General features: G+C 32.3%; 2 protein-coding genes and 1 long non-coding RNA gene across 3 annotated transcripts; 1 reads left to right on the top strand and 2 right to left on the bottom strand.

The window, feature by feature from the left end:
* Positions 1 to 906: 906 nt before the first annotated feature.
* LOC136230676 (major allergen Pru av 1-like) lies at positions 907 to 3,151 on the top strand. The gene is made up of 2 exons (XM_066019830.1): positions 907 to 1,129; positions 2,698 to 3,151. Exons 1-2 carry the CDS (start codon positions 946 to 948, stop codon positions 2,964 to 2,966), a joined length of 453 nt encoding a protein of 150 aa, XP_065875902.1. The 5' UTR covers positions 907 to 945; the 3' UTR covers positions 2,967 to 3,151.
* A 7,881-nt stretch (positions 3,152 to 11,032) lies between these two features.
* On the bottom strand, positions 11,033 to 12,743 carry LOC136230932 (major allergen Pru av 1-like). The gene is made up of 2 exons (XM_066020143.1): positions 12,520 to 12,743; positions 11,033 to 11,481 (listed from the first exon to the last, which is right to left on the bottom strand). Exons 1-2 carry the CDS (start codon positions 12,701 to 12,703, stop codon positions 11,213 to 11,215), a joined length of 453 nt encoding a protein of 150 aa, XP_065876215.1. The 5' UTR covers positions 12,704 to 12,743; the 3' UTR covers positions 11,033 to 11,212.
* Positions 12,744 to 19,440: 6,697 nt separating this feature from the next.
* Positions 19,441 to 21,115, bottom strand: LOC136231051 (uncharacterized). Its single transcript, XR_010689652.1, has 3 exons — positions 21,021 to 21,115; positions 20,878 to 20,904; positions 19,441 to 20,771 (listed from the first exon to the last, which is right to left on the bottom strand). It is a non-coding gene; the product is annotated as an uncharacterized lncRNA (long non-coding RNA).
* Positions 21,116 to 22,822: the final 1,707 nt, after the last annotated feature.

Here is a 22,822-nt window from a genome sequence, read left to right as displayed (position 1 = left end):
GAAATTTGATTTATTAATTGGTTCAAAATTAATTTAATTAAGGTTTTCTTTTCTAAACCACGAGTATTTTTAAGGTACGTATAATACATCTTTTACATATAGTTTATTTTATTTTAACTTTTTGTAGCAGGTTGATTATTGATTATAATTTACGCACATTGGGGAAGCTATTTGAACATTTTATACAAGTTGAGGGAGCTATCAAGACATCTTGAAAGTTCAAGGACCAATCAAACTTTTTGGAAAAATCCAGATGATATTTAGCCCTTACTTTATAACCATCATTTATGGGTAAATTACACGCATGGTTACTAAACTTTACCCATTTTAACAGTGTGGCCAATGAACTTCAATTTTTAACAGTATATCCACTGATTTTTACACTTTTTAATACCAGTGGCCACTCACCGTCTCAAAACGACTGTTGACAGTCTCAAAATAAAAAAAACTCGAAGAGTTAATGATATTTTAAGGAACTTTAATTCTTGAATTCGTTTTGAGGTCATGTAAGTTTGTTTGGTTAGGAAAGAGATTAAATTTTTAGAGAGAGAAAGCTTCATGGTAAATGTCATACTGAACAACTGTAATTCTTGAATATTTTCATTTTGAACTTGTTAACGGTCATTTTGAGGAGTTAGCTAAAATTGAGTGGTCGCCAGTGTTAAAAAGTATAAAGTTCAGTGGCAATGTCGTTAAGAATTGAAGTTCAGTGGCTATAATTTTAAAATGGTAAAATTTAGTAACCATAGGTGTAATATACCCCATCATGTATGTAAAAGTCAATTAAAATGATGAAATGGAAATGACGTACATATTTATATTAATATTATATATTATCAATATTTGAAGCTCAATTAATTCTATAAATAGCTACCTTCATTCTTTGCATTTCCTCATCTCAAAAACATTCATAAATCAATTCTTTAGCTAAATATATAATCAAATATGGGTGTTGTGACTGTTGAGAGGGAAATTACCACTTCAGTCCCCCAAGCTACTATGTTTAACATTTTCTGCCCTGAAAACCATCATCTTCTTCATAAAAGTATCCCACATGCCAGTGTTGAGACCCACGAAGGAAACGGAGGACCTGGAACCATCAAGAAGGCTACTTTTGCTGCTCATCCAGGTAATTTAATTATAGGATATTGCTATTTACCGTCCCTAGATTATTTATCATTATCTCCATTTGGATAATTTTGCCTTTTTTATAAAAAAAAAAAAAATCAAAACTGAATTTTTTTTTGAGAGAATCGGCCAAAATTTGGCCTAGGCGGATGTGGCATCTGCCTAGACCAAATTTTACCCGGTGCAAAATCGTAAAAATTTTAGTGACGAAAAATATCATTCGATTTTTTATGACGAAAAATATAAAATTCTCCAATTTTTTAAGGTGGAAAATACAAAATCATCATAAAAAAATGTATTATTTTCATGAGTTAACGTAAATTTTAATGTTTCCGACTTGTAATCATCCATTTCCGGGGTTCGGGTTGTCACACATCAATTATTTTCATAATTTCAATTATTGTTGTTCGGGTTTATGATTTTGGAGAGAGAATTTTCACTTTTTGATCAAAATGATGAGAATGGCAAAAAAGTCCAAATAGAAGCCACGATAAGTAATTTGATAGTGGTATTTAGCAGTCCACTTAAATTACTTACTTAATTCAAAAGTTTAAAAAAAAAAAACTAATGATGTATATAGAGTATAGCCGTTTGATCTAAAAGTGATAAATGAATTGATTTTATATTAATTCCTGACATATCTCGTGCACAAATGCCTCTGGATTTATAGGGCGTACAACATATGCTCATCTTATTATGTGTTTTTAATTCCACCAATTAATGAGGGTGTCAAGATCTTAACAGTTTGGTCTAAAAAAACCTAATATCATCTCATGGAACCGTTTGAATTAAAAGTTTAAACTAATAATTAAGGCTCAATCATAGACAAGGACGGATACAGGAAAGAGCCTGAGGGGTCGGGCCCCTCCGACTGCCGGAACCACCATGACCAAGGGTAGTTCCGGGTCCTGTCTCCACAAAATTTGATATTATAGGATGCTAAATTGGTGATTTGATTAAACTTTGATTGGATATTTGATAAATTGAAAATTTGACCTAAAATTTTGATTGGGGATTGTTATATGATTAATACAAAATTAACTCATTGAGGTTGTATTTAATTATCCAATTTGAGGTGGTTCCGGACCCATCTGTCTCTAAATTTTTTTAATGAGGTGCTGAATTAGCAGCCCCAAAATTGATTCAAGAAGGACCAAATTCCTAACATTTTTGGCATGTTAGATCGTTCTTAAATCCAAATTTCTAAATTTTTTTGGTATATTAGACATTTCTTAAATCCAAATTTCTAAATTTTTTTGGATGCGCTTCTTAAATCCATATTTCTAATTTTTTTTTTGTGTGCATATTTGGCCCTTTCTAAATCCAATTTTTTTTATTAGAAATCTAGTTTAATTTTGAGAAGTTTTAAATTATACTTAAAATTTGATTTTTGACAACTCAGATTATATATATATATTATATAATACACACGGAAAAAAATTGAAGATTTAACAAAAAAAAAAAAAAATAACATGCACGTATCAGTCTCCCAACCGACCAATCCTGTATTCATCAATGTTATATTGATGTTATATTAATCTCTGACAATATATCATATCATTGATGCAGATCACGAATTCAAGTATGTTAAGACAAAAGCAGAAGCAATAGATAAGTCAAACTTTACGATTGGGTACACTATAATTGAAGCAGATCCATGGTCCGACAAACTTGAAAAAATAACAGTTGTGGTGAAAGTTGAAGCTTCCTCTAATGGAGGTTCCATTATCAAGAGCTGCTTCAAATATGTTCCAAAGACTAATTGTGAACTTGATGGAGCTGAAATCAATGCTAATGCAGACAAGATAATGAACTTCTACAAAGTTCTTGAAAATTAATTCAAGAAGGAAGATAATAATGTTTGTGTTTCTATGTTTGATGCTTTCTGTTTTCTGTCTCTTTGCTTTTTGGGCTTGTGTGAGGCCAATTATCTTTTGGCCTGAGATTGAGAATAAAAGTTGTATGTTGTGTTGTGATTTTCAATTAATCTAATGCATATGCATATCTTATATTTACACTCTTCCATGCTTTGTTGTATCTCTTTTTCATAATTTGGAGGCTTTTAGCCCGTCACGAGTAGGAGTGGCAATGCTGCGGGAGCAGAGACGAGTATGCATTTACTATTCCGTCCCCAAATGTTTATGGGACGGTTTCGGAGAATCCCCATTAAATGATTCGGAAATTTTTTCATTTTCATCCCCTCTTCATACGGTTTCGGAGAATTCTCATGCCCAATAAATTAATAATATTAATTTTTATATATACAAAAATTTAGTCATAATATTAAAAGATAACCAAAAACATTTAATATTGTATTGGTTACAAATTAATCTGTAAACAGTTTGCTGGTTACTCTTTAATCTGTAACTAGCAAACTAGTTACAGCAATTGTTGGTTACGAATAATGTAACCAGCAACAATTGCTGGTTATATTGCCCATGCACATATTTTTTTAATAAAAAGTTACTAATTTATTTTGATACATTGATATAAAAATAATGGTTAGAAATTAAAATTAATGATTTTGTTCGGGGATCCCCATGAGAATTTACATGGTAACGGAGCAGGGATCCCCACGGTGTGGATATAGTAATCCTCATCCCCATCTCTAATTAGGTTTCGGGGAAAAAAATTTCCCGTCTCCATCCCCATCCTTAATTTTTATGGTTATTTTCCATCCTCTTCTGTTCAGATAACCGCAATTTGCGGATAATCCCCTCCCCATTGTCACCGCTACTCACAGGCTAGACTTTGAAAAATTACCTCCAAACCTAAGGCTAAAATTGGCTGTCCAATATAGATTCCTATCTCCATCGCTATTGTGAATCATATATATATATAATTAATTAGAAAAATATAATTAAGGGATAAGTTTTTTTAATAATTTTTTGGGTAATTAATTTATTAGTCCCTATATTTTGATAAAACACACTGTTTAGTCCTTATATTTTCAAAAACACATGGTAAAGTCCCTATCATTTTTCTCGGTAAACTGTTTAGTCCCTAACGTTTTTCTCGGTGAACTGTTTAGTCCCTGCCGTTAGACTCTCATGAAGATTCTGTTAGTCAATTTGGATTTGCGTTCTTCTTTTCCTTTATTTTTCTTTCCTTTAAACTCTAATGCATCTGAAATCAACTTTGAGTGTTCTTCTTCTTGATTTTCTTCTTAATCGTTCAAATTCGCAAGCATTGAGTCTGTTCTTTTTATTGTTCTCCATACAAATAAATAGCTTCTTCTTCTAAATTGGATTTCCTCTTCTGAAGTTTGAAGGTAACTAATAAAGGGTAATTTAATCATTTTCAAAGTCATAAACGTTAAAAAATCTAACAAACAGATGGAAGGACTAAACAATTCACTGAGAAAAAGGTTAGGGACCTTACCATGTGTTTTTGAAAATACAGGGACTAAACAGTGTGTTTTGTCAAAATATAGGGACTAATAAATTAATTACTCTAATTTTTTTTATATGGTTTCATATTTCTTTGAGAATGATGGTGTTTCTTTTTTAACAAAATGGTATCTATAATTTTTAATGTTGGTGATATCATGCGAATATAAACTTATACGACACTTATGAAATCCAGACTATCACCCAAAAAAGAGAACATATGGAGTCACCACTGTGAAGCTGGTTAATACGATCTTGTCTTAAGATCTTGATTTAGGAATTTTCCAAAGACTGCATCAATGATCCACCCGTTACAACAATCACATCTGATCCAACAAATCAAGAACCTAGTAGGCTTGAGGGATATTGAACTCCGATATACGGTCACACATTCACCTATCGACATGTGTAGACACTGGAATCAAATGACATATGATAAAAACCTATAATAAACGATCAAAACCGTTATTCACCTAAAAGAAAAAAAATAAAATCTAAAAAATCAGAAAAACGGGCTGATGGCTCGTGGCCGACACCATGGGCCCATTTGCTCGTGGCCGAGCGCTCGAAAATATCTGGCGTCGGGCCCGTGAAAGCTGGCCCGTCGACCCCCTCATGGGCCGTGCGAATGGGCCCAGGGTGTCGGCCACGAGCCCTCAGCCTGTGACGACAAAGTCATATACCATGGGGCTGGACGACATGCCCGCTCCGAGGCGGGATGCCCGAAAACTGGGCGTCACGCCTAATTACTGGGCGTGACACCCGGAAACTGGGAGCTTAACTATGATAAAGCCCCGAACATTACTATCTGATAATACTTGTTGTTTAGGGGGAAAAAAGCTTAAATTAATCCTGAACAAATTAATCAAATTTATAAAAGATTAATTATGTCACAATCACTTATATAAAAGTCAATCTTACTATTCTTCTTTGAAAAAAGAGTGAGAAATATGGATATATGCCAAAATAAAAGTCATAATAACAATGTACGTTTTTTTTTTGGAGTAACAATATAATCTATTAGGTACATGATATGATTTTTTTTTTTTTTTTAAACAAGGTACATGATATGATAATGTTAATAATTAAGAATAAACGAGGCTAGTAGTGTTTGCAATAGTCTATCATCAAATATAATTAATTAGAGAAATATAGTTTATTAGTTGATATCTGTGTATCTGAATTTCTATTAGAGAGTTCCAACGTCTTGTTGCTTTCTGATCTAACCTATAAAATGGAACCAAACGTTAGAGAGGGGTCGAAGTCCGGTGAACCCGCTTTGACATTTAAGTCAATAAATGCTGAAGGGTTGGAGAGTAGGACTAGTTGTAAGTTGTAGTGTTAGGATCCATTTGTTTCACATGCTCTTGTTTACTGTTTGTTTGTTGCTACTGCTAGCTGTTTGTTGTTTTGTTGTTACCGATAGATATTAGATATTAGTTGATTTTTCTGTAAAAAACAATTGTTTCGAATTTCTATCAAACAATTTTATCTCTTGTTTAGACTTAAAAGAGAAAAAACAGTTTCGAAATTTGAAAACAAAAATGTATCCTAGGATGTAGTCATATCTGTCAATTTATAAAGCCGAGGCCGAATCTTTCTTCTTCTAGGAATCCTTTTATTATCAAGATTCATTCTTCTATTAGGAGTCTGGTTCTAGAAGAAGTCTTCTGTAGTGTTGAGTTCTTTGATATGGCTGATGGAGATTCCCTCTAGAAATAAAACGTTCCATAGAAGCTTCTCAATAGATCCGAAAGACATGTTTTGAAATATGTGGTGGTTGATCTAAAAGCTCCCAAAATACCACGTGTCTGATTCATTTTTATACGATTTCATTAATCTAAAAAATCAATAAAATTAAATTCAATATCGATTAGTATTAATGTAGTGTGTTTAAAAATCTTAACATGGAGAACTTCAAATATTCTCCGAGTAATATATTAACTAATTAAAAAACTAATGCATTATACTATATATGAAATTTTCAGTATCGAAAGAAAAAGTGTGTGGGAGTGTTTGATTACTCTGTTTGTTTTTCATAGTTGAAAAGTAGTTTTTTTTATAAATCAGAAAATCTTTATTTTTTGAAAAAATATTTTTTTTTCTAACAGCAAACGTAATAACGAACATCAAACAACAATAGCAAAAAGCAGGTAAACTAAACCAACTCTAAATAATAATTGATTGGTTGAGTATTACACACAAAAAAATTATAAAATTATTTCTAAATTATAACTTAATTGCATTGTTATGAAAACCGGACCGGTGGATTCAACCATGAACCGGCCAGATCTTTGGTCCGGTTAATACTGGTTTTAATAGGCTTAATAAACCGGACTAAACCGTTTAAATCGGTTGGGTTAACTATGAACCAATCCGGTTAAGCAGTTTGATCTGGTTAGTCATTCATCCATATTTAATTAAAAAACAAATTTCTTGTAAAAGGGATTCAAATTTAGACTATTAGTCATTATATACATCTTACCTCTAAATTAGCTTTCAGTTTATAATTAATAACAACACCATATGCTTATATATTATACTATTACTTAAAATTTACAATTTAAAATCTTATTTAATATTTATTTTTTATATATTTTGATAAATATTATAAAAATTTAATTACTTTTTACAATATGAACAAAGTTTACTCAGTATTTAAATTTTAAATATACATAAAATAAATTTAAAACTCTTAGTAAATTTTATAATTTAAATTAATATATATATATATATATATATATTATTTATGAGGTCATTTGATTCAACCAATCTGAATTAAATGGTTGAACCAATTAATCTCTGACCTAGTTATCAATTCGGTTCGATTTCTGATTCGGTTTCAAAATTATTGGTTAATTGGAGATTTTTTTTTTAATTCTAACCAATCTTGATTAGATTAACCAGATCTATGACAAAACATACATTTTAAAATACTTATGTCATTATCATTTAAAATCTAGAAAAGAGTGAGAAAGATAGATACATTTAAAAATAAAATAAGGTCAACTTTCTAGAAATAACAACATAATCTCACGTAAGATAATGTTAATAAGTTAATTAAATTCAAGTGAAACCATATATACAGTAAAACCTCTATATAGAAATACTCTATATAGGAATAACCTCTATTTTGTTATAAAAAAAACTCGGTTCCAATTTGAGCCAGTTATAAATAGGAATAACCCCCCAAACGTAATTTGTTATACACTTTTTAAGTCCCACTACTCTCTTGGACGAGCATGCCCACTAGGTAAAATGATGATAGGATATGACCAGCACACCTCGTGTCGTCCAATAGACCCATCTTCCGGTGACATGACATAGCTTACCCTCTATATGCTGGAAAACTTCATGTCCTCATCTCGTTAGGTGTGGCATTTTATCAAAAGGAAATGATTGGACAAATAGACCAATAATATCTCTTTTGCGCAGTGCCATTCAAGCAACTTTTCTTTTGACAGAGAGAAGCTTCAAGCCGAGTCCACTAACCTTCGTAACGTAAGGCTCTATCAAGCCTAATTACCAATCCCTAGTTAGTAAGCCGACTTCCTCTATTATCAGTCATTTTACGCTAAAAGCTCTGACAAAGGCAAGAAGCCTATGGCATTAGCAGCTGTTTAAAAGTCCCCCGCCCAAGGAAAAGAAAGCCGTAGATCGTGAACCCTCGGCTTTATTCGTATTCGTGGGAATTGACAACAGCTGCACGAGCCCTTCCCGCGTGCCATAAATGACCTACGAATAGGAAGAACTACAGAGGATAGTTCATTCGTGGAGCAGTATAAGGGCATATGGCACGCAAATGGAAGCTCCCCCTATCACCAACTAGCCTAAGCTTTGAGAGGAATATCCTTCTTCGAGGGTGTGGAAACAGCTGACTCTTTTTAGTCTTATCTCTTTGGCTAGCTTCTTCACTCCTTGCCCTATATTCGCTTCGAGTGGTTTCACCCCAATCCCTACTGGTTGGTTTAGTACCAGACTCTTAGCTAAGGCTGTTGGGGGAAGTCAGCATTTAGCTGCCAGATCAGTCCTATCTTTAGACAGGAGAGCCAAAAAACCCGAACCTGATTCTGTTCGTTTGTGCGACAAGCCTTATTGTGTGACAAGGACTAATTTTGTAATTAACCAAAAGGAGGTGGCAAATTTGTAAATAAAAGGAAAGAGAAAATTGTTTTATTTTTTTCTTTAAAATGTATTTTCCCAACTTTTCCAACCTCGTTTTTCAAAAAATTTTATACCGTTGGACTCGTCTTAATTAAACGGTCATTTTAAGATCCATGAAGCTCAAGTAAAAAAAATCCCGGTGAACGGAATCCGGGTGGGCGTTTTTCGGCAAGCAAAAAAGTGCTCATAAAATTCTCAAAAAATTTCAGAAAATATAAAATATTATTCTAAGAAACTTTAATTCTTGGGTTGAAGTGATATTTCTTACGGTTTAGTCCCAATAAACTTTTTCCTTAATTTTATACATTTTACATGCTTCAACAATTTGTTGGGTAAAAACTGTAAGGAATCTCGCTTTGAGCCAAGAATTAAAGTTTCTTAAAATAATGTTTTACATGTTTTGGAATTTTTTGATAATTTTCTGAACACGTTTTTTTGTCCTACTTACGTTGTTCCAAATCAATGTACCATTTGTTCCAACATAATACTTATATTGTTCCAACAGAAAATTGTTTTATTTCTTTTCTTTAAAATACATTTTTCTGACATTTCTAACCTCGTTTTTTAAAATTTTTTATACTATTAGACTCGTCTAAATTAAACAGTCATTTTAAGATCCCTGAAGATCAAGTAAAAAAAATTCCGGTGAACGGAATCCGAGTGGGCGGTTTCTGGCAAGAAAAAAGTACCCATAAAATTCTAAAAAAATTCCAAAAAATGTAAAACATTATTATAAGAAACTTTAATTCATCGAAGCGAGATTTTTTACGGTTTAGTCCCAATAAAACTTGTTCCTTAATTTTGTCCATTTTACATGCTTCAACAATTTATTGGGTCAGAACTGTAAGGAATTTCACTTTGAGCCAAGAATTAAAGTTTCTTAAAATGATGTTTTACGTGTTTTCAAATTTTTTGATAATTTTCTGGATACGTTTTTTATCCTACTTATATTGTTCCAAATCAGTGTACCATTTGTTCCAACATAATACTTGTATTGTTCCAACAGAAAAATGTTTTATTTCTTTTCTTTAAAATACATTTTCCCGACATTTCTAACCTTGTTTTTCAAAAATTTTTATACTATTAGACTCGTCTAAATTAGACGGTCATTTTAAGATCCCTGAAGTTCAAGTAAAAAAAATTCCGGTGAACGGAATCCGGGTGGGCGTTTTCTGGCGAGAAATAAAGTGCCCAGAAAATTCTCAAAAAATTTCAAAACATGTAAAATATTATTCTAAGAAACTTTAATTCGTGGGTCGAAGCGGGATTTCTTACGGTATAGTCCCAAAAAATTATTGAAGCATGTAAAATGGATAAAATTAAAAAAAAAATTTTATTGGGACTAAACCATAAGAAATCCTATTTCGACCCAAGAATTAAAGTTTCTTAGAATAATGTTTTACATTTTCTGAAATATTTTGAGATTTTTCTGGGTACTTTTTTTCTCGCCGAAAAACGCAAACTCGGATTCCGTTCACCGAAAAAAATTTTACTTGAGCTTCAGGGATCTTAAAATGACCCTCTAATTTAGACGAGTCTAATAGTATAAAAATTTTCGAAAAACGATGTTAGAGATGTCGGGAAAATGTATTTACCAATTTGCCACCTTGCCCTTTTTAATTATCATCAAAACTACGTAGTTTTGTTATGTCACACAATAAGCTCCTTGTCACAACTTAAGCCCTTGTCACGCTGGATCTCACCCATATATATATATATATATATATATATATATATATATATATATATATATATATATATATATATATATTAAGAATTCAAACTAAATTATGAAATATTGAAAAAAACTATTAAAATTATCTACGAGTTGAAAACACAAACTATAACTTGAAATTCTAGATATTTAGTATTCTCATTGATGTTTACATTTTTCCCATAAAACTCTTCCAATTATCTATATATTGAAAACCTAAATTCTAAATATTTAATTTGTTCCCTTAATGTCTATTGTTGTTACATTATATATAAACCATGCATGTCTATGATAAAAATTTAGAATTTTATGTGGTGAGAAATTTTATTATACCAAACTCTATTTAGTAATAACCTTCCAATTGTTATACGAATAACCCGGTCCCAAGCGTATTCTTATATAGAGGTTTTACTGTACATAGAAAGGTGTTGTCTATACCAATGTAGAAAGGTATTGTCAATGAGTTAATTTAGAAATAACAATGTAACCTTTTAAGGATAAAAATGTTAATTTCAAATAATGTCCTGTAGTTTCATAGATTTACAGATGGGTATTTTTAGTATTTTTTGTTACAAATGCAATCTTGTGATTTGTGTCGTTACCAAAATCAAGATAAATAGATGGAATCAACAAATTTATCAGATGGATACGTGTATTTTTCAAATTTGTATTTCTTCATCCATTGATACGAGGCATACATAAAACTTTTATTCCCAGGCCAAATCAACAATAATAATTGGCCTCACACATCCAAAGGAAAGAGGTACAGAAAACAGAAAGCATCAAACACAGAAACACACATTATTATCTCCTTGAATTAGTTTTCAAGAACTTTGTAGAAGTTCATTATCTTGTCTGCATTAGCATTGATTTCAGCTTCATCAAGTTCACAATTAGCCTTTGGAACATATTTGAAGCAGCTCTTGATAATGGATCCTCCATTAGAGGAAGCTTCAACTTTCACCACAACTGTTATTTTTTCAAGTTTGTCGGACCATGGATCTGCTTCAATTATACTGTATCCAATCGTAAAGTTTGCCTTATCTATTGCTTCTGCTTTTGTCTTAACATACTTAAATTCGTGATCTGCATCAATCATACATATATATGCATATTAATATAAGATTTATGATTGAATTTTAACTACGAGCTTGAGCTTTTAGTTCAAACTGTCACACAAGAAATCACTCTTTTTGTGAGGAAAATCTAGTGGGGAGAAATTAATCGCCATTAAAATTAATAGATTTGTAGGGAATATAATCAATGGCGATATAAAATATTCCCTATAAAATAAAAATCGATTGTGACAAACTTCTTGTCACCCAATATAACTCATTAATGGCGAAATATATTCCTCATAACATATATATCAATTGTGATGAAACATGTAAGTCAACAATGACGAAATATATATTTCTCATAACATATATATCAATTGTGTTGAGTTTTTCGTCACACAATGTCACTTTTTAGTGGCAATATCCCGTGGTCCCTATAAACTATGGAATTTTTGTGGTGAATTTTTTTCCCACAAAACTAAATATTAAACCGTATAAAATATTTATCCGTGGGGAAATAAATGAGATGAGTGAGGATACATATTTCGTCATAATATAATACCAATTGTGACGAAACTAAAATTCACCATAAATACCTATTGTGGCGCCTATTGGATGGCGAACTGGGGATGAAATCTGATTTCGCCACTAAGGGCTTTTATGACGAAAAATAGCATTCAGTGGTGAAATATTTCCCCACAAAATCCACGATTTCTTGTAGTGATGTTTCATAACTACATGGTATCAGAGCTTCTTAAACCAAACCGTGGAGGATTCGAATTGTGACAATCTCATTAATTTTTGAAATTAAAAACACATGGTGAAATGAGTCTATATTGTACACGTTGCAAACCGAGACATTTGCACGAGAGGGGTATCAGATATTAATATAAGATTTATGAGGTTGGGTGGACGCCAACAAATCGTTGGGCTTTAACTATCCATTTCAACTTTTAGTTCAAACAGTTATACAGCATATACATCATTAGTTTTTTCAACAAAAAAAAAACTTTTTTTTATGGAATTTTAAAAAAACTTTTGAATTAAGTAAGTATAATTAAATTACCTGGATGAGCAGCAAAAGTAGCCTTCTTGATGGTTCCAGGTCCTCCATTTCCTTCATGGGTCTCAACACTGGCATGGGGGATACTTTTATGAAGAAGATGATGGTTTTCAGGGCAGAAAATGTTAAACATGGTAGCTTGGGGGACTGAAGTGGTAATTTCCCTCTCAATAGTCACAACACCCATATTTGATTATATATTTAGCTAAAGAATTGATTTATGAATGTTTTTGAGATGAGGAAATGTAAAGAATGAAGGCAGGTATTTATAGAATTAATTGAGCTTCAAATATTAGTAATATAATATATAATATAACTATATGTCACTTCCATTTCATCACCTTAATATTTTTATTTCTTAATTAATTGCTGTGTAACATTAATATATAATTCAATTTAATTAATTACAAATTTTTATCTTCCTTCTTTCTATGTCACCGAGTTAGAGCATCTCTAACAATCTCTTAAGCTGGCTCTTAAGTTAAAATTAGTTTTTGGCCCGTGCGATGTACGGATTCATCTTAACATATAAATATTAAGAAAGATATATTCTAATAATTACAATTAATGATATGAAGGTGCTATATAAATTAAATATTATTATTTTATTTTCACATTTACTTAAAATAATCTTTTTATAGATAAATAAAATAATATAATTAAAATTAATAGATTATATATTTTATTATATTTTTTATCAGTAAAAAATGAGGAAGTGACACCTCAGCTCAATCGTTAATATTTTATATTATATATAGATATATATGCAGAGAATTAGAGAGATTTTATGGATTAATTTAAATTTTGTAGAACTCTTAGAGATAGTACGGATAAAATAATCTTTTTATAGATAAATATAATAATATAATTAAAATTAATATATTATATATGATATTATATTTTTATCAGTAAAAAAGGAGAAAGTAACACCTCAGCTCCATCGTTACTGTTTTATATTATATATAGATTTAAAGAGAGAGAATTAAAAATAAGCCCCAACAACAATGTTATCAGGGACCAAATAATATATAGATTGGATGATGGAGCATAAAATTAATCTAATGGTGAAAACACACCAAGTAAGGCTTACTTTGTCAAAAACAAAGTAACCATAGCCTTTACCTAATCTATTAAGTCTTATGTACATATTGTGTGTATATAAATTGGGCTTAAAGCACTTTTTGGTCCCTGACCTATCCAAAATTTGTGCATTTGGCCCCTGATCTATTATTTGGTCATATTTGGTCCCTAATCTATCAAATTAGATAAAATTCAATCCATATTGAATGAAAAATTAACTTTGTTGGAAAATTAACAGCAGTCACCAATACAAAAACGACACGTGACACATAAATAAACTTAATTTTCAACTGGAGATGGCAACAGTAACTATTTTACACAATAAAAAAAAATCCTAAAAACTTTTTCTAGTGTTCCGATAGAGTGAAAATTAAGTTTATTTATGTGTCATGTGTCGTTTTTGTATTGGTGATTGCTGTTAATTTTCCAACAAAGTTAATTTTTCATTCAATATGGATTGAATTTTATCTAATTTGATAGGTTAGTGGCCAAATATGATCAAATAATAAATCAGGAGCCCAATACACAAATTTTGGATAGGTCAGATGCCAAAATGTTCTTTAAGCCTATAAATTGTTCCCCAAAAAAAAATTAAGTATATAATATAATAATGTTTAATAATTAAGAATAAACGTGGCTACTAGTGGTTGCAATAGTCTACCATCATGAATATAATTAATTAGAAAAATATAATTAAGGGATAAGTTTTTTTAATAAATTTTTTTTATATGGTTTCATATTACTTTGAGAATGATGGTGTTTTTTTTTAACAAAATGGTATCTATAATTTTTAATGTTGGTGATATCACATGCGATACTTACAAAATCCGGACTATTACCCAGAAAAGAGAACATATGGAGTCACCACTGTGAAGCTGGTCAATACAATCTCGTCTTAAGTTCTTGACTCAGGAATTTTCTAAAGACTGCGTCAATGATCAACCCGTTACAACAATCACGTCTGATCCCGCAAATCAAGGACCTAGTAGGCTTGAGGGATATTGAACTCCGATATATGGGCACACATTCACCTATCGACAGGTGTAGGCACTGGAATCAGATGACCTATGATGAAAACCTACGATAAACGATCAAATCCTCTATTCACCTAAAAGAAAAAAATAAAATAAAAAAAATCAGAAAAAACGGACGAGGCTCGGAAAAATCTGGCGTCGGGCCCATGAAAGCTGGCCCATCGACCCCCTCATGGGCCCGTGTGAATGGGCCCAGGGTGTCGGCCATGAGCCCTCAGCATGTGACGACGAAGTCATATGCCATGGGGGCTGGATGACACGCCCGCTCCGGGGCAGGATGCCCGAAAATCGGGCGTCACGCCTAATTACTGGGTGTGACACCCGGAAACTGGGAGCTTAACTATGATAAAGTCCCGAACATTACCATCCGATAATACTTGTTGTTTAGGGGAAAAAAGCTTAAATTAATCTTGAACAAATTAATCAAATTTATAAAAGATTAATTATGTCACAATCACTTATATAAAAGTCAATCTTACTATGCTTGTTTGAAAAAAGAGTGAGAAATATGGATATATGCCAAAATAAAAGTCATAATAACAATGTATTTTTTTTTTGGAATAACAATATAATCTATTAGGTACATGATATGATAATGTTAATAATTAAGAATAACGTGCTAGTAGTGTTTGCAATAGTCTATCATCATGAATATAATTAATTAGAGAAACATAGTTTATTAGTTGATATCCGTGTATCTGAACTTTTATTGGAAAGTCTGAACGTCTTGTTGGGTCTTCCTGGTCTAATATGTAAAATAGAATCAAGGGCCAGAGAGGGGCCAAACTCCGACAAATCCACTCTGATACCTAAGTTCGTAGATGCTGAAGGGTTGGAGAGTAAGACTAATTGTAAGTTGTGGTGTTAACGTATCATATGATGTAGTCATACCTGTCTATTTTATAAGGCTGGAGCCAAACTCTTCTTCTTTTAGGAATCCTTTTGATATAGATTGAAATCGGACGTGAAGGTTTTGATCGTACACCTACAAAGATGTTTTCTCAAGCATATGCTTGAAGGAGTGATTCTCAAATAAACTAGAAGATAGAGCTGATTAATATTATAAAAGTTGTGTTTCATTACAAATAAAGAGGCTTATATACCCCTTAAGATAAGTAATGATACTAAAATGCCTCCACTAGGGTTACAAGCCAGTAATAGAGAACAAGGGTGGGATGGGGATAAGTAGTACAAATGGTAAAAAGGAAAATAAACCTAATGGTAAAACAGTAAATAGGATAGTGGCGAAATAGTAATTCAGAAGATGCCAACCCTTGTCCCCTCTATCTCTAGCTTGGAGATTAAGGTAACCAACACGCCGAGTGAGGGTGTCACACAGCATGTGGGTGCCTTCTTGCCCCTAGTGGTGATTTCGTTCGAATTCCACGTGCCGTGTTGCTGATGACTCGTCATCTGACTTGCCGAGTGAAATCTCCCACACACCGAGTGGGATGTGACTCGATGCGTCACTGCACTTCTGAACTTGACTCATGTTGGCTTGGCCTCACACAGCGTGCGAGGTAGTTTTGCTGCCTTTTGCGATTTGGCTCCTTCATTTTAACCAGTGTGGGAGCTGTCTGCATTTTAATATCAGGATTCATTCTCCTATTATGAGTGTGGTTCTATGAGAAGTCTTCCATGGTGTGGAGTTCTTCAACCTAACCGTATGGAGGTTCACTTTAGAATTGAGACGTTTCATGGAAGCTTCTCAATTGATCTGAAAGGAATGTTTTGAAACATGTGGTGGTTGATACAAAGGCTCCTGAGATACCACGTGTTTGATTCGTTTTATACAAATCAATAAAAATAAATTCAATATTGATTAGCACTAATGTAGTGAGGTTAAGGGCTCGTTTGTTTCACATGCTCCTGTTTGTTGTTTGCTGCTACTGTTAGCTGTTACTGATAGGTAGCATATATTAGTTGTTTTTCTGTAAAAAGCATTTATTTCGAATTTTTACCAAATGCTTTTTGCCTCCTATTTAGACTTAAAAGGCAAAAAGCAGTTTCGAAAATTGAAAACAAACGAACACTAAATCTTAACAAAGAGAAATTCAAATATTCTCAGAGTAATATATAACTAATTAAAAAACTAACGCATTATACTTGGTATGAAATTTTCGGTCATGAAAGAAAAAATGTGTAACAAGGTGTTTGGTTACTCTTTTTTCTCCTTTTGTTTGTTTTTTCGCTCCAAAAAGAAACTTTTAAGTATTTGGTTAGACATATCTATTTGTCTTTCATAGCTAAGAAATAGTTTTTTCTTTTTTATAAAAGCAGGGAATTTTGTTTGTTTTTTTTTTTTTAAAACAACTTTTCCCAACAGCAAGCAAATAACAGGTAAATCAAACGAACCCTAAATAATAATTGATTGGTTGAGTATATTGCCTAGAAAGAATTTATAAAATTCTTTCTTAAATATAAAGCCCCGTTTGTTTCACCTGTTTCTATTTGCTCTTTATTGTTACTATTGATTGTTTGCTGTTACTGATAGTTAGCGTATATTAGTTGATTTTTCTGTAAAAAAAAATAGTTGTTTTAATTTTTTACCAAATTTTTTATCTTCTATTTATTTAGATTTAAAAGGTAAAAAAAAACAATTCTAAAAATCGAAAACAAGAGACTTTTTATTTATTTATTATTATTTTAACATATTGATTCGATTAACCGGATCTATGACAACACATAAATTTTAAAATATTAATTATGTCATTATCATTTAAAATCTAGAAAAGGGTGAGAAATATAGATACATTTTTAAACAGGGTCAACTTTCTAGAAATAACAGCATAATCTTACATAGGATAATGTTAATAAGTTAATTAATAAATTCAAGTGAAACCATATAGAAAGGTCTTGCCTATACCAATGTAGAAAGGTTTTGTCAATAAGTTAATTTAGAAATAACAATATAACCTGTTAAAGAATAAATTTTACAATGCTTCTAAAACAACACATCCAATCGATTAATATTTTTTTTTGGTAACAGTAAGAAAAAGAAAGAAAGAAAAAAAAAACTCAACCAGGGATGGACCTGGGGAAGGCAATCCCAACATTATCCTCAAGGATCAATTGGCCAACAGAGCTTGAGGGCGAACTGAGCTTGGTTACACCTAGTGGGGCCGCATGAGCGTCAAGCGCAAGTCTGTTAGCAACTCTATTTTGCTTGCGGAAAATATGATGAATCTTGACCTGGTGAAAGCCGTTGAGCAGTCTCCTAATACATCCAACAAGGGATGTAGCCTCATTATCCGGCTCCACTGAGAGCTTTGAGGCTCCCAGAGACGAGGCTAAACAAATACCAGAGTACAGCCCCCATAACTCCGCTTCGAAGGGAGAGCCTGATCCAATGTTATGGATGAAACCTGCAACCCACAGCCCGGATGAGTCACGTATAACTACACCTGCAGCAATATTTCCCTACTCCTAGTAAGAGCCATCATAATTTAACTTCAACCAGCCCTCATGAGGTCGAGACCACCTGACCAATTCCTCGACTCTTCTGGTCTGAATCCCAGCATTACAGAGCGCCAAGAAACTGGCTTTATAGGCCCGCACGCTATCTTTTATGACTTCAACGGGATATCCAATCGATTAATTGATATCACATGTATATATTTATATTTTAACACTAGTTACCTATCCTATACAGTAAAATCCATATAAATTAATATTTTTGAGATCTAAAAAGTTATTATTTTATACGGGATTATGAATTTATCGATAAATTAATTTTTATAAATTTATATAATTATTTTATTTTGTTCATTATATTTTTTAAATTAAAAAATTAATTATTTTTTGATAATTAAGAAAAGAAAATAAATAAATAAATAATTTACGATGATATATTGTATCTAAGTTTATTAATCTTCTATTAATTATGTCTTAGAGTAGTTATATGGGATTGTTTGTTGCTTTTACGCGGTTTAGACAATGGTTGTCACAGTTTTGTAAGGCGATTAGTGAATCAAGCAACACATACAGTAAAACCTCGATAAATGCATATCATTGGGATCGGAAAAAATATTCATTAAGCGAGATTATTTATTTATCAATAAATGAATAAATTATTCATTTATTGATAAATCAATATTTATTATTTTATAGATAATTTTTCATTGTAAAATGCATACATTGCAGTCATGGAATCGCCTACAGACAAAGAAATTATCTAGTCAATAATGAACAATGATGATGGAAATGATTCAGAGCCAGATGATAGTTGCGTTGTCGCAAATGTATCGTTAAAAGAGGCCTTTCAAGCAATGGTCAACTTAAACAACTATTTGCTACAACATGAGCAAAATATACCAGAAGTTGTGTTTGCACTACAAAAAGTTAAGGATGGTGTTCATTTTGGTTTAGGTGGAAAGGAAAAACAATCAACTATATAGATGCATTTTTTCAGAAGAAATGATTGTTGGTCCCTGGTAATTAGTTCCAAGGGGGGGTTAGGAACTAATATAACTTTTTCGCGTTTTAATTAAGCTGACTGGAAGTTATTTTGAGAGTTCATTAACTCAGCTTTTGGTCAGCTTTGTGAGATATGTTTGAAGACAGCTTTAGTCAGATGTTGACTAAAGTTGTTTTCTTGTGAGTTGAGAATTGACACTCTTGGAGGTCAGCTTCTAACTCAGCACCACTTATTTACTCAAGGTCAGATTAGGAAATTTATATACTGAGTAAATATAGCAAACAACACATACAATATAAGAGAGAGTTCAGAGATTACTCAGTATCACTTATCCTGGTTCGGCCTCTCTGCCTACGTCCAGTCCCCAGAGTCCTCCGGGATTTTTGAATCCAATACTGAGCTCTTTAACGGTAGAGCACAAACCAATTACAAGACAGTTGAATATGCAAGAGTACCTTCCTCTATTCGTCTACTCAACTCCTACTAAGTGCTACAACCCAGCACCTAGATTTTTCTACCACTGAATGCTTACAACCAAGCACTCAGCTTAACACTCTCAATATTCCTATTGATCACAAACTTGTTCCTTTTATGCTAAAGAACACTTTAGATGATTATACAACAATCAATCTAGCATTTACACAGAGAATAAAAAGTTGGTGTAAGATCTTTTTGTATTTGAGTGCTTTCAAGATTTTCTCTCTTTGTATTTTTCTCTTGATGCTTCAGTGATGATCCAAGGTTCTTCATTGTCCTTTTATAGAAGGAGTTTGCAAATTTGGATCGTTTGAATTGTTGTTACCGTTAACACCAAAACGGCTCTTTTGGGGAACAAGTTCTGGTCAGCTTCAGACTGCTCCGCCATTCCCTTTCTCTGTTTTCTTCAGGCGTCAGATTTGTCTTCTTGCGTCTGGCTTGTCTGTTTGTGCCAGTTGTCTTTTACCAATAATCCAATGACCCATAACTCTTGGAATTAGTCTTTTATGTGTCTTCGAGGTTCCAATTATTGGTGCAGAAGGTTGGCAGACTTTGTCCTTTAGTGAACGAACCCTTCATGCTGTCCTGACTGTCATTCAGCTTTCTTCGTAATATTCAGATGTTCAACTTCTAAGCTGAGTTCATTCTTGGTCAGCTCCGTTCTGTGTAAACGCTTCTGAGGAAATCTTCAATTTTAGTCAGCTTCGTTTTTCTTCTGAGTCCTACTCCACTCAGCTTACATTCTGTCATGCTGAGTTCCGTTCTACTCAGCTTTGCTTGTGCTGACTTTTGTCCTGTCTTTACTTTATATATATTTTTGCACTCAAGATTGAACAAACACATTAGTACAATTAAATCAAAGCATTTAAATTTAATTGCCTCTTAATCATGGATGATTTTGTCAAATCAAAATCTTGTGGAAAGGTGTTTCAACAATGATTTCTAGTTGATTGATTGAAAGATTTTGGTATACACACACTAGATTGATAGCCTTGCTTCGCTTCGGGGCAAAATAAATCTAATATTATATGTTACAGTATTATTTATTCAAAGACAATATTTTAATACAATATCACTAAATATAATCAGAATTAACATAGAAATGCTATTAACAATCGTTGCTACTAAATCATGCTAAAGTTAAAAAAAAAACCCCAAGTAGATTTTAAGTCGGCCTAAAATTTATTAGGAACTTACAATCCGTGAAAATCCTTCTGCTCAAACAGCCAAATCTGAATCCGATCTTTCTGCAAATACCAACCCAAAACTCAAGGAGGGAAAAAACATAATAAATGAAAATAAATAATAGAATACAATCATCCTAGATGAAAGATTGAAAGTGTACAAACTTACACTTTGAAGGAATCTGAAAATCAAGTTCTGATGTGGCGCAATCCAGTAAGAGCCAAAAGAAAAAGTAAGAATTAAAACCAAACAAAAATTTGAGTGAATTAGCGATTCTAAAAGCATAAAGAAGTATCAGAATGAAAACGTACAATGGACAAACCAATGAAGTAAGGAGACAAAGCTAGAGAGATGGAGAGTTCTGGGAGGAGGCGGCTGAGGAGATTGAGGGCTAGATCGAAATTGGAAAGGCAATGTGTGGAAGGCATCGATTGTAACCCTACAGTTGAAGAATAAAATTACTATATTACCCATACAAAACGATGCCGTTTTGTTATAAGATTGAAGGGTTTAGGAAATTACTTAAAAGGACCTTAGTTTAGATAGAAATATTAAATTTGAAAAGTTCAATTGGAAAAATTGGACAAATTATTCCAATTGTACTGTTGAACCTCTTCACTTTTATAATATATATATATATAATTATATGTAATTCAATAATTATTAATTTATATTTTCATTAGGCCCTTAAGGATTTAAATATTTTTATTACTTAATGCATTTAGTGAGATTATTACTTTAGTCCATTGGCTCTAGTTGGGACCGAAAGAATTTATTATATAAACGAGGTTATTACTTTATCGAACATTCATTTATCGAAGTTTAACTATATATATATAAGGCAGAGCTTCTGATTCTGTACCTGATTGCAGGGAATTCTTTGTAACTATATCGTTCTTGCTTAATAATATATTGTTTTATTAAAAAAAAGTAAATAAATATGACTTTATTGTTTTCGTAGGACAGCGTGGCTCTCTCTAAAATATGTCTTTCAACGAAAAAATCCCGCCATTCCTATTCTTCTTCTCTTCTTTTTTCATTTTCTGTCAAAGTCTCGTAATCTATCAAATCTATAAAATTTCCTACTTTGTTGATTTACTTTGGAGAGGATGTCTAGAAACTCAATGTATGAAGGAAAAGAATGTGACTGAATTGTATTATTATCTCAACAGAAATTACAACAGAATGAATCTACAGAATATGATCATAGTTCTATTTATACAGGAAGAATAACAACTAACAGATTCTAGAAGCTTCACAACAAACTAACTAACTTCTGTTGCTGTAATCCTCTGCTTTAGGCTTCACTATTTTATTCTGAGTCTATTAATTGTAACATTCCCCCCTCAAACTGGTATGTGATTCACAATACCAAGTTTGAATAAGAAAGAGTCCAATTGTGCTCTTGTCATTGTTTTTGTAAAGAGATCTGCGAGTTGGTTAATGGTCGAGATATGAGGTGTAATAAGAAAACCTTGTTCCACATAGTCTCTAACAAAGTGTATATCTATGTCAAAATGTTTGGTCCTTTCGTGATCTACTGGATTTGCTACAATTGCTATGGCTGATGTATTATCGCAGTAGATTGATATTGGTAATGTAACTGGAATTTTGAATTCCTTCATCAGGAAAGAAATCCATTTCACTTCTCTAGCTATTACTGCAAGACTTTGATATTCCACTTCTGCTGAAGAAGTGCTTACAATGGACTGCTTTTTGCTTTTCCAGGCTATCATTGAAGCACCAATGAAAACACAGTAACCCATTGTTGATCTTCTTGAGCTCCTGCAAACTGCCCAATCAGCATCATAGTATGCTTTGAGTGTTAGAGATGTTTGCCTTGGATAAAAAAATCCCTCTTCCTATCGTACCCTTAAGGTATCTCAAGATGTGAAGAGCTGCTTCCATATGATGTTTGTGAGGTTCAGATATATGCTGACTTAACTGTTGAGTTGAGAAACAAATGTCAGGCCTGGTAAACCCCAAATACAACAATCTCCCAATCAATCTCCTAAATTTGTCTGGTGAATCAAGCTTCTCTGTAACCTCATAATTTTTGTATCCTGATGGTAGTGGAGAAGATGCTATTGTTGCTGCAGTAAAATTTGCATCT

Source organism: Euphorbia lathyris, chromosome 5 (assembly GCF_963576675.1).
Source record: "Euphorbia lathyris chromosome 5, ddEupLath1.1, whole genome shotgun sequence".
Lineage (NCBI taxonomy): Eukaryota > Viridiplantae > Streptophyta > Magnoliopsida > Malpighiales > Euphorbiaceae > Euphorbia > Euphorbia lathyris.
Note: the sequence above shows the minus strand (reverse complement) of the source record. Positions and strands in the feature narration are given on the sequence as shown.